At 31.7% G+C, this 14,018-nt stretch overlaps 1 protein-coding gene across 1 annotated transcript; it reads left to right on the forward strand.

The window, feature by feature from the left end:
- The first annotated feature begins 205 nt into the window (after positions 1-205).
- On the forward strand, positions 206-689 carry LOC102590901 (uncharacterized). The gene is made up of 2 exons (XM_015311798.1): positions 206-575; positions 685-689. The coding sequence occupies exons 1-2, from the start codon at positions 206-208 to the stop codon at positions 687-689; spliced, it is 375 nt and encodes a 124-aa protein (XP_015167284.1).
- The last annotated feature ends 13,329 nt before the right edge of the window (positions 690-14,018 follow it).

The following is a 14,018-nucleotide window of genomic DNA, read 5'->3' on the forward strand; positions in this document are numbered from 1 at the left end:
ACAAACAATAGAAACAATCGACAGGAGCTTCAGAGACATAATGGACATCGATAAACCATTTGGTGGAAAAGTCATGGTTTTTGGAGGAGATTTTCGGCAGCTGTTACCAATAGTTCCAAAATCAACTAGAGTAGAAATGGTAAATGCAAGCTTGGTGAAATCATATCTCTAGCCTTTGATGGAGAAGATTCAATTTACAAGAAATATGAGAGCAAGAGCAGATCCAACATTCAGTGAGTTCTTACTTCGCGTGGGTAACGAAGATGAACCAACAATAAGAGACAATCTAATCCTTCTCCCTAAACAACTGACTGTCAAGCATTCTCGGGATGGAATTCCAGAAGAATCCATAATAAAAGAGATATTTCCAAACCTACAAGAAAATGCTGCAACTGCAAAATATGTCACTGAAAGAGCTATTTTAGCAAGCAGAAATGACCATGTGGATAAACTTAATGACAAGTTAATATCCATGTTCCCGGGTGAAAGCAAGATATTCAATAGCTTTGACTCAGCAGAAGATGAGACCAACAACTATTACCAAGAAGAATATCTAAATACTTTAACACCAAACGGTCTCCCGCCACATAAGTATTTGAAGAAAATACATTACAAATTACAATCATGAAGAGGTGATAACAAATATCAAAATGGATAGATTTTGACATATCTTATTAAATGCAGGTTAGAATTGAAGGAAAATGCACCCATCATGCTGCTAAGGAATTTAGACCCTTCAAGTGGCTTATGTAATGGCACACGAATGATATGTCGAGGCTTCTCCCAAAATGTCCTGCATGCAGAAATATCAAGTGGTCATTCTGCAACGAAGCATGTGTTTCTTCCCAGAATTCAACTATCACCACCAGAAAATAAAGGATATCCATTTAAATTAATTCGAAAGCAATTTCCAGTACGCCTTTGCTTTGCAATGACTATAAATAAAGCGCAAGGTCAAACAATTCAAAATATTGGCTTGTATTTGCCCCAACATGTTTTCTTACATGGTCAATTGTACATGACACTCTCAAGAGGGATATCTATGTCCACAACAAAAGTACTTGTCCTAACAAAGCAACCGAAACATCAAAATGGAACATACACAAAGAACATTGTCTATAAGGAAGTTTTAGGTACGATAACCCCATATACATATATGGCCATTCTAACACAGATCGTAGATACTAACAACATTACATTGCTTCAAATCTCAGGTTTAGAAGACCTAGACACACCTATGCAAGCATAATGGATTCTTGATTGACCCATACTCTTCAATGTGTTAATGTCATATTCAGAATAATTCTTTTAAGTACTATTATGAGCTTTCTTGATATCGTATTCCATTCTAATGTTTTAATAGTATTATTATTAATAATTTACAGTACTTTCATACTTCTGTTTTGACACTTCATATTAACTTCAAGTTGACGTTCTTACTTATTATTAAATGTATACGTTAAATCTTTTTCACTATACGAGATCAATAATAGCTCATGCAACCATCAGAAGACTAATTAACACAATGTACACTTTTACTACATCAATAATAAATCACCCACTCATGACAACACTGCTTTACAAATGTCTCTCCACAGAGAATGATACAACTTAACATGGCTCACACGTGCAGCGCATGTGTTCTTGACTAGTAATATAAAAAATGTGAGGGGGTTGTGGGATTTTTGGTTTTTTTTTTCCGTGTTGCTGTCTTGTAGTATTGCTGAATGGTTTTTTTATGTGCTTCATGTGTATGTGTGTTGTTTTTTTTTTTCTGTGTGTTGTGTGCAGATTGTTTTGTTAATATAGGTAGTATGTGTGCTGTGTTGGTAGTAATGTGCATGTGTAGACGTGTGTGTGGGTGTGTAATGGTGTAGTATGGTAGAAAATGGGGGAGGGAAGTGGGGTAGTGGGGTAAGTGTAGGTGGGTTGGGTATTGGGGTAGTGTGGATAGTTTAGGTTATTATTATTTTTAGATTAAATATGTAATACAAAAATAACAAAATTAAGTAATTAGTTTGAACTAATAAAATATAAGAAAAGTCAAGTAGCTAGTCTAAAAATGTAATTAAGAAATACTAGCTTGTTTATTAAAATTTAAATTAAAAGAATACATATATTTTTTGTACTTTTCGAATCTTATAAAATAGATTTACTAAAATATGATGAAAAAATATATTTAATGTAGACCTAGAAGAAATAAAAATGGTGTAACACCTTATGTTCGGTCAAAATTTACGTGTCTACACTCATACATCACATACAAGGTCTGAAACTGAAATACAAAAAATCAATAAGGTATCTCAGTCCTCGAAACATGAGGACTCAACGATTTTCAAAGTCTATGAAAATTACTAGCCACGAGTATAGGAGGTAGGAGCGTCGGACCCAACATAAGTGAAACAATGTGGACACAAGTATGCATTAGTAAATGTAATGTACTAAGTATTAAAACATTATGCATAAAATAGGCATGATAGCAGGAATAACTTAAAATGAGTAGGCATGATCATATTGAAACATTTGAAAGCTTAATAAAGTAATTACATGAGAATCATGGAACATAATAAAAAACATTAACATAAATGACATAAGAAAATCTTGAAGTAAACATAGTCATTTTGTGGGATATTAGCTTTAACAGACAATAAGATCACGAGAGCTATATCATAGATTTTGGTATATCCCTCATATTGAAAGAAGGGAATCTACTTTCCAAGGTAAAATCCGTACACATCATTATTTTCTAAAGTGGATCCACTAGCTAGGTCATTTAAAATAATTCTACCGGGGCACATACTTTGGGACTAGATACTACTGCTAGAGACTATCCTCTTTGAGCCTCTTCCTCAAGCACTCTTGGTGCTAAGTCTTAATCCCAACGGAGTAGATAAAAGTAAAATATCAATAGAACATATGAAAGGCAATGATAAATACCAATCCACTCTTTCATGATCAAAACATAAAATAGCTCCTTAAACATAATTCAACATGGATGAGAAAACCTTTCACCAATGTAAAATTTTTGTGAGAAATTCCTTTCACAATCATGATCATCGTAGTAAGTGAGAAATCCTTTCACAATAGCATTGATACTTTCCTTTCAAAGAATACCCAAATCAATTACAATAACTTCATAAACATTCATATCCTCACAAATTTATAATCCATAGGTTCATGAGTTCAGGGTACGTTTATAGTTAAAAAATCATAATTTCGGCATGGGTTAACATAATTTCAACTTAATATCATGTATTAACATTGATTCATTCATTAGAAGACTTAATCAAGAACAATCAATCACAATTTGAATGAAACCCATAAAAATTGGATTGAAACCCTAACTTCATCAATTGAATTGAGATTTGAGAAATTGGAAGCTTTGGGGACCTATGGAAGAATTGCTTCTATGGGTGAATACCCACATACCTTTCTATTGAAATCTCAAGAAAGATGGTGAATTTGGAGGCTTGAATGGAACCCTAGATCTTCTTTTTCTTCCTTAGGTTGAGAGAATTTGGGAAGACGGATTTGGTCTAGTTTAGGGAATTTAGGAGGGTGAATTGAAAGTGGTGATTTGGGGCTGAAACAAATTATATAAGACTTAGGGTAGAAGACAAAATAATATAGTATATGATTAAATAATTAGGAAAAGACCCAAAAGCCCCCATTAAAATTATTGCAGGACTCGACCTACAGTTAGGACGTACGAACCGTAGAATTTTCTACGGTCCGTACTGGTCAACCATAGACCAAGTAGTGGGACCATGAAATTACCTATCTTTTGACGGAACACTTATACGGTTCGTAGGTCTTTCTACGCCCGTGGAAACCAACCGTAGAAATCAACTTTGACCCTCAAAATTTCACTAAGTCTGGGACTCACCTACAGGACCTACTACGACTCGTACAAAGAATAGCAGACCATAGAAATAGACTTCAGCCCAAAACATATTTTCTTATTTTCCAATTTCCAAGGTGTTACAATGATGGATTAATATCCAATCACGCCAAGATTCTAAGACATTGGGTTAAAGTCCTGGTGCACCATGATGAGAAGATATTGTGTTCAAATCCCATCGATCTATGGCCGAAGACATCTTTATATGTGTAAGACATTAGGGTTCAAGCCTCAATTAACTATAATGGTTATTAAAGAAAAAATATGTTCTTTGGTTAAAAAGATATGAAACCTATTCCATTGAATTTGGGCCATTCCTTTATATGAATATGGTAGCAATGCATAATATGTTTGAAAGAAAACAAGTGATTGAATAATACACATGAAAATGGAATGAGGTACTAAATCTATCCTAAGATAATATGCTTATATGATTGTGTTCCTAACATAAAAAATGAGAGCTTTTGATAAATGTTAAAAATACGTACAGATCCATTTGTTGAAGTGAATGAGGTGTAAGCTCACCATGATAGGCATGGAAAAGGTCGCAACCCTTGTCTTGGATGTGGTATCACCAAAAATGTCTCTGGGCGACATGTTTTACAAAAAAAAATTCTTGTTTTATCTTCTGGTTTGTATTGGACAAAAAATAGTACAATTGAGGCACATTCTATAGTAAATCATAAGTTTAGTAATTCAACTATTCAGATCGTCTAGGACATCCATAGTTTATAATGATGAGACAAATTATAGAAAATTCAAAATTGATTAAAGAACCTAAAGATTTTTCTAAATGGTGAATTTTCTTGTATGACTTGTTATAAAGGCAAGTTAATTGTGAGACTATCACCAACGGAAGTTACAATTTGAGTCCTTCAAGGGGATATTTTCTTGCGTTTTAGGAATGTATATATGGGGATATTTGTGGACCTATTCACCTACCTAGTGGGTTATTTATATACTTCATGGTCCTCCTTCAAGATAGTCTCATGTGTGCCTATAGTCATCTTGCACTTTGACATTTGTAAAATTGTTGGCACAAATAATATGATTACAGACATAATTTTCTGATAATTAAATTAAGTCCATCTGTCTTGATAATACTGCAAAGCTTTCATCCGAAGTATTTAATGATTATTGTCTATTGATTGAGATTGAATAAATCCAATACTGAAGTGAATGTGAGAGTGTAAAATAAAGCTTATCAATTCAAATGTACACTTGATTGTGATGGATGATAACATCCAAATATATTTCTTGAAAAGAAATATAAATGGTCGTACACAATATATTTATCCAATTATGAGTCGGGGTCGACCCCATAGAGAATATGAAAGAATATTTTCAATAGCAAATATTTAACTCGATAGTCGTTATTTAAAAATAGGAGGATTTAAATTGAAACAAAAATAAAAAGAATAACAATAACTTGAAACTAAATATTTATTCATATTTAGATTATTAGAAATAACTAGGAATGTGTTCCCCATGATTTCATATCATAGCAAGAATATTGTACTAGTGATCTATTTCAATCTTTAGCATGCAAAGTTGGTAAGTTAGGTATCTCCTAAGTGATCGGTCATCCAAATGGGGAATTTCACATGCAACTTGGTCGGTCTATGGGTGTATGCTTTAGTAACCCTTACCCTTGACCCCAGATTAGCCCTCACATATTTGGGTTAGGCTATTAGCGGATTATCAATGCTAAATATCCGTTGTTTAATCTTTTTTCCCATTCATTACTTCCTTGCTCGGACATGTAGGAATAAGGCGAGTCCTAACGTTGGCCACCATTAAAAAGCAATTAGAACGAAGAGATCAACAATGCATGCATAAAAATCATTCAAGAATCACTTTTTACATAAACTTACTTTAATAACTTATCATAGTTACCGCAACCCTAGTATGAAATTTAGCTACTCATTATCTCAAAAACACAATCAAAATTTATTAAAATAAATATGCTTGTGTTAATTATAAAAATTTAAGAACACTAGCTAAAATATCTTTTAATAATCACGAAATACAAGTAAATAATAAAGGAGAAGAAAGAATAAACCAAAATTCACAGGCCTCCACGGTGGCTCTTCCAAAGTTCCTAAGCTATGAAGTTCTAATTGTATGTTGTGTGTTGTTTCTTGGTTGGTTGTTGAAAGAATAATGTTTATGATCTATTTATATATATCGAAACCTTAAATAAAATAATTGAGTCCAAAACAAATTAGGAAACCCAAAATGGAAAGGAATTAGTTTTACGGATCGTGTGATTTTCTCCCACCCCCTTTCACTTTAAGGGCCCTTCATATGCTGACACGTGGCAGCAATTAGGCAATAGTAATTTGCAATTTACCGTTTCTGTTCAGCTTCTACTGCTCATATATAAATATATTATTTTATTAAATTTAATCCATTAAATTGCCTGCTTGATTGCCTTATATGATTTCTTGTTTTTAATTTATTGGTGCTCCAAATTTCTTCATCCTCACGTCATTTTAATCCTACAAATAAAATCCACAAATTAAGAGTAATCCATTAAATTTATGCTCAAAATCGACAATTAAAAGATTGAATATGAGGTAAATAATGATTAAATATGTATATTTTTTTCCTTACATCAATGGAATCACAACTCACCTCCAAAAGAGTTAGATTAATTGAGAAGAAACAAATCTAAAATTTGCTCATATAATAGTAAATTAGAAATTTACTGAAGCAAAAGGAACGTGTCATAGTAAACTTGGAGTTTACTAGTACTAATAATTTTATTAGTTGACATGAATAATTTGACAATCTCAAAGATGTGCATACTAAGTAATAGGCATATATTGAAGGACTAGAAGATTCTTTATGTTGCTTGTTCTCTTGATAAGTTGATTGGATCAACTAATGTTGTGACTGAATCTCTAAATTCTAAAAAGTGTAAAAGGTGAATATGAGCCTGTTTACCTGTCATGTGATTTGTTGAATTAGATGCATCAATAAGATGATCACATGTGTGCTTATTATCAAGCTGCAATTTGACATTGGCAAAATTGTTGTCTAAAATAATTGAGTTAAGAGCAGAACTTTCAAAATATGATATCAAGACAATTCATCTTTATAATATGGATAAATATTCAAGATAAATAGTCAATCATTGTTTATGAGAACAAAGTTTCATGGTCTGAAGTATAATGTATTACATACTACAGTAGTTGTATGCATTAGATCAATAAATTATGATCAATTTTTTTCTCAATTGATTTATGGTCAGGGACCAAACATTTTTCATATGATAATTTTAATGTGTAGTATATGATTAATGAATATACCATGATGAACACAGATGGATTCACCAAAATAGATTGAGATATATGTTAGTTTGTCTAACATAAAAGAGAGATGAAGAAACACACAAGTTGTAACTGCTCCTATTGAATGTTCCTTAAGGATAGAGCTTACGAGATGCATGAAACATGATTGACTAATCGAATCTAAATAAAATAATCCTTGAAAAAGAAGGAGGATCAAAGAATCAAAATGATCATAATAAGGAGGAAATGTGCTCTGTATGAGCTTATGAAATAACACTTCATGAAACCTCATGAAAGGGGTACATACCAGAAACTAATGAAGTGATGAGATGTCAATAAGTTGTGTAGTATTGTGAACCTATAAAAATGATAGCTCACTGATGATATCTTTGATACAATATAGCACAATATTGTATAGACTATTGTAGAAATAATTATCAAGTGAAAATTGGAATGATGCATCTTAGTAAACGTAATGCTTATTTGACTTGCATTCTAGACACTACAAGATGTCATAAATTTAATATTGAATGTTGGCATTTGGCAAAATTAATATGAAAATTTCTGAAGTATTCAAGATCTATAGCATAGTAAGTTCTTGGAAAACTTGTTTATAATCCTCATACGGATTAAATTAAGAAATAACTTTTCATATTGTTATGCAAGTTGATAACTTGAATTGAACTCTTGAAGAGCTTTTAAAAGACAACAAATTATTTTCTTAAAGAAATTGAAGTGAGGAGCTTGCAATGAGTGATTGTTTTGGTAGATTTTGATCTAAGTGTGTTTAGTATATGAATCTAAGAGGATTTGGAGGAAATCATTCGAATCTAGATGAGGTAGGTCTGGAAAATTGAAAAGAAAATTTATCGGAATGATCTGGGGAGAGGGTGGTGCGGTATGCCCCAGATCAGCCAAGGGGCTGGCGTGGGGCACCTAAGGTGCGCCAAGGAAGGGGTTCTGATGTTTAGAGGCTGGCGCCCTGCGCAACTTAGTGCGCCAGGGTCGCTATGTCCCATACTCTTCTGCCCTTATTCCGTTTGAGTTCTATTAAACCATATCATCGATCACTTCTTGATTTTTACTATTCAAACTACATCTAATCAATGATAAATCCTATATATCATAATCATGATCCTTTAATCAATAATTCAAATTCGAGGTAGAGTTGAAAGTAAAGTTTGAGAAAGTCCCTTCGAGTCTTTTTGAGGAGTTTTCTATAATTACTTACAATTGTTTCAAGACACGAGTGAGTATGAGAATGAGGAGAGTGTATTCATAAGCCTACATTATTATTGAGATCCTTGAGTCGAGTCATTCATGCTAATAAATTTCGCATGAATTCCATAAATTGACTATCCTTGATTGGAGTAGTATCTCCAAATTATAAGTTCTTGAGTATGAACTGCCTAATCCTTTTTGAAACTATATTTCATAATTTAGGATAACCATATGTTATACATGAAGGTCCTTGAGTTGTGTCGGTCACACCAATAATTTGGCATGAACCCTATGAGTCAAGCATTCTTGAGATGATCCACTACAACAAATATGATATATAGATACAAAATTATTAGCTACGACATCAAATTCGTCACTACTTGTTCGCTTTTAGTGACAAAATTTATTTTTCGTGCTTAAATATATGAGACACATACTTTTAGTGACGAAACATAAAAGTCCGTAGCAAAATTTTGTCCACTAAAGTTTCCCACCAAAAAATTAATTTTCGCCATTTGTTAAGTAGTTTTAGTCACGAATTTAAAGTTATTGGTGACACATTATATCGTCACTAAAAATGTATCTAATTCATGACAAATTATTTTTTGGACACAACAAAATTTTATCTAAAAAAATATATGTTGTTACAATATCGACAAATTAGATTTCGTGGTTAAATATTATAAGTTTTAGCTATAAAAAATTACATTTAATTATGAAATTTATTTTTGTCACTAATAATATAAATAGTTGGTGGCAAAGATGTTATTGTCTCTAATCAATCTCTGATTTAGTGACAACAAAAAAATTGTCACAAAATATGTAAGGTGTTAAATCACAACGACTTAAAATTTGTAGTGAATAATTCATCATAGCTAAATACAATTTTTTGGCTAGAATTGTTCATAATCACAAGTGACAACTTACAAAAAGAATATTACAAGTGCTTCATAAGAAATAAACAGAGTCCATTCGTTAATTGGCGAGCGAAAATATTGAAACCAACAAATTCGATCGATTTTGTGAAAATGAAAAAGATCAATTCATCAATTATTTTAAATTACGCATTTATAAAATGCATCATTTGAAAAATACAATCCAGGTTATAAGTACCATGAGTGGGGTACGATTCTACCACTAGGTCACTAATATTTGTTGGTTTAACACTTTTTTTTATTTTGATGCACTTTCATCGATAAAGATGATAGAAAAAATAATTCTAAAGTCTTGGTGCTAATTTTTGTGCGTGTCTATTGATTTCTGAATGGTAAACTACATAGACTAAGTCGATCTATTTACTTTTGTCTAAAAGTATTTACATATTTAATAGTAATTCCGCAAACATACGTACAACAACTATACATAGATAACATCGACTTACAAATTAGACTTTGCAAAGTGCGAAATATTTCATGAATTTCAATTAACTTTTTCCATTAGTGTGAAAATTTAAATAAATTAAAAAATGAAAGCACAAATGAAAGAAATGAACCAACTAGGATTTCAAATATATTATGATGAAGTACTATAGTTATGGGTATCGCTATTTTTTTCAAAACAATTGATTTACTGATCGAATTGAACCAATTATTCAATTTGTTTAATAAAATCGAAAGTTTAATTTTATATAATTTAATAATTGTACTAAATAATTTTTAAAATTTATAAAAATAAATAAATAAAATGACAGAACTGTACTGAATATATTTAAAGATACTTTAAAAAATATATAGTTTAATTAAAATATAATATACATTTGAATGAATTGTTGGTGGTAAATTTCATGCATTTGTGTATATGTATTAATATTCATATAATATATTATATCTACAGAAGTTAAATTTGAAAAACAAAATAAAAATGAGACACAAGAGAGAGATGATCGGATGGTAAGCACTCCTCACTTCCAACCTTAAGGTTGTGAGTTCGAGTCCCCTAGAAAGTATAATGTCGGAGCTCCTGGGAGGTGTTAAAAAAATTGTAATGTGGGAGCCCCTGGGGAGGGGTTAAAAAAAATTGAGATGGGAGATATAATAGGAAAATTAACCATTTTAATAATAATAATTTTTTCCTAATTAATACATTTAAGAACAAAATAATTTTTTGTATATAAAATATAGTCATTAGTGACAAAATTAGAGTTTGTTCAACTACGAAATACATATAACTTTAGAGACAATTGATGTTGTCACTGATTGAAGTAAAATAATTAGCGACGATAATTTTGTCAGTAATGATAACCTTTTTAGTGACAAAACATACAATTAACTACAAAAAAATATAATTTTTACGACAAATAAATTTGTCACGAATGTTTAAGCATTTGGGGGGGATTTTTCTTTTTGTAGTTAATATAATACTTTAGTGACGAAGCACTAAATTGTCTTTGTATACTTTTAGCGACACACATATAGTGACAACTGATTGACGAATTACTTTTCGTCTCACAAGATTTTTAGTGACGAAATATGATTTATAAATGACGAAATTATTTGTCTCTGATAAGCGAATTTGTTGTGTGAGTATCATTGAGTCCTTGAGTTCTGGAGTTTTTGAGTTATGAGTATTGAGCTCTATAAATGGTTATTAAGAACCTTGAATTGATTCGTTCATGTCCATAATTCGGCATGGACCCTACTTTGAGAAGTCTTTTACAATTATTTATAATTTGTTTTAAGACTTGAGTAAATGAGGATGAGGATGAGGAGAGTTGAGTTTCATTTTTCAAAATAAATATATGGGAACTAAGTATTCCCAAGATTAAATGTTTGCACATTAAAAATAAGAGGAAACTTTGATTTCCAAATGAGTTCATGAGGAGTTTTGAGCACTATCTTTTTTAAGAGAACCTTTTGAGTAATAATCTCAAAGTTTGAGGATGAGGAAATGCTTTTAAGCATATGAGCATGAGTTATATTATTGGGAGTAGTATTGAGCACTGATATGGGGACGAGTTTAGATAACTCAAAGTCCTCATAAACCATGTATGCCAACATGGGTATAGGGTCATACATTTTAGATGATTTAATATATGGGAACTAAGTATTCCCAAGATTAAATGTTTGCACATTAAAAATAAGAGGAAACTTTGATTTCCAAATGAGTTCATGAGGAGTTTTGAGCACTATCTTTTTTAAGAGAACCTTTTGAGTAATAATCTCAAAGTTTGAGGATGAGGAAATGCTTTTAAGCATATGAGCATGAGTTATATTATTGGGAGTAGTATTGAGCACTGATATGGGGACGAGTTTAGATAACTCAAAGTCCTCATAAACCATGTATGCCAACATGGGTATAGGGTCATACATTTTAGATGATTTCTTATTGGTTTTTAAGCATATCTTAGTGGATCCACTTAGTTGAGGATGTCTTATATTCCGAGAAGGTATAAGACAGTTCTGGCAGTGTGGACGAGACGCTGTATCAGCACATAACTCATAGTGATGGTTGCCAGTTAGAGAATCTCCCAAATAAGAGTTATTATTGTATTTTTACATACAATTGAGTTATTATGTACTGTTTTAAAAGCTTTTCATATATTGCATGTTTTATTGTTGCTTTATTCTTGAGTATCTTGAGTTGATTGCTTTTGAGTTGAGTATCTTGAGCCGAGTATGTTCGAGTTGAGTATCTTTCCTTTGAGTTGAGTAATTTATCCTTGAGTATCTTGAGTTGATTGCTTTTGAGTTGAGTATCTTGAGCCGAGTATGTTCGAGTTGAGTATCTTTCCTTTGAGTTAAGTATTTTATCCTTGAGTATCTTGAGTTGAGTATGCTATCCTTGAGTGGAATTTGAGTTGAGTGAGTTTGAGGCGAGGTAAGTATGTTTCTTTTCTATCAGTTCAAGCTTATGTTTATGTTTTAGAATTCCCCTTACATGATCGTACATTCCATGTACTAACTCCATTTGGCCTGCATCTTTTAAGATGCAAACACGGGTATTCAGGGTCCTCAAAAGACGCTCTGTTAATTCTACTTGTAGTTCCAGTATGCTTGGTGAGCCTCCTTGCTTCTAGAGGGTTCCATTTTTACTTTCAGTTGTTAGGATATCGTGGATATTGTCCCGATAGTTCTTCTGTAATAGTAGAGGCTTCATAGATAGTTTAAAGGTCAATGAGTCTATCATTATTTTCTTTGTTGTTATAATGTTTTGAGTCCATGAGGCATTTAACTAATACTTGTTAAATTATTTTCACACGATTATTGGAGCTGAGTTTAAATTAAGTTTTTTTAAAAGTTATTTTTGGATCATGAGTTTTCATTTTGCTTGAGTAAGTCTTTCGATGAGTAATGAGCTAGGCCAAGGGCTCACTTGGGAACCAACAATCGAGTGCCAGTTACGTCCAGGGTGTAGGCTCGGGGGGTGACATTTATCCTCTTCACACATATTTTTTTGAGTTTTCTTATTTTAATGACTAATTTAAATTTATTATTTTGATGGTCAATTTGTTTATGTTTCACTAATTTTCTTGTAAAATCTATTAAAGATGACCCAATTTTTTTTCATATACCAAAACTAAATTACAATATAGCCAAGAAAATAGTTTTCAATTATAATATAGCCAAAAAAAAGTTAGTTTTAATTTTTTTTTCTTTACATTAAGATAACAAAATAAGAATAAGAAACTCAAATAATGATAATCAAAGAAGCCAAAAATTAATTTGTGCGTGAAAAATCTTATACTTTGAACTTTGCTAGAAGGATCGTATATACCCTTACAGCCCTACATGATTTTTAAAAAAATTTTAAAATCAAAAATTTATATTTAAAACTAATTTTTCAGTTTCAATAAATGAAGGGCATATGTGAGCTTATTTTATAATGGTAGGGGTATATGTAAGACATTTGAATAACAGTAAGGGTATATATGAGCCACTATCATAACGAGGGGCATATCATCTCCAAAATGGAAAAGTGGAGGGGTATATTAGCTATCAATGAACAAATTTCAAATTGTAGCTATTTGGATGGTAAAACGGGATGTTATGCGGTGTTTATCTCACCCAAAAGGCAAATTAAGTCCGAAATATTTAATTACTCGTTGTATTTGCATAGATTTTATTTGCCAGCACACTAACAAGAAAACAAGTGAGCACAATAAATTTAATCGTCAAGGCTATATATTTGAATTCATCGCGTGTGAGAAGGATTACATATACCTATATATATATTTTAATTTAAATGTGGACAAAGTCCACATCTTTATTAAAAATATATATCAACACCAATTGGGTCCAAAAGTCGCCCGATTGAAAACAACTAAACAAAGAAAACTAAAGGAAATAAAAAAACAAACTAACAATTATGTAAATAAACTCTAATTTTTGAAAAACATCAGCTTCTTCTATGTGACAATCGCCGGAGAATCTTCCCAAAGTGACGACTAGTCCTTCCAAATACTCACCTCCTTTTGATATGAGCTTTGTTTGATATCGAACCAGGTATGGGTTGCTATCACTTCCATATCAACAAATCTCACTGATGTGATGATTTAAGTACCTTTGAAAACTTCTTCTACCTAGATTTTATCGATCTGAGCTAGCTCACAAGTTATGCACAACTATTTTGGGGACACACATCAGTCGCCATGGAGATTTAAA

The sequence above is a fragment of the Solanum tuberosum genome, unplaced genomic scaffold, assembly GCF_000226075.1.
Source record: "Solanum tuberosum cultivar DM 1-3 516 R44 unplaced genomic scaffold, SolTub_3.0 scf00176, whole genome shotgun sequence".
In the NCBI taxonomy this organism is placed as follows: domain Eukaryota; kingdom Viridiplantae; phylum Streptophyta; class Magnoliopsida; order Solanales; family Solanaceae; genus Solanum; species Solanum tuberosum.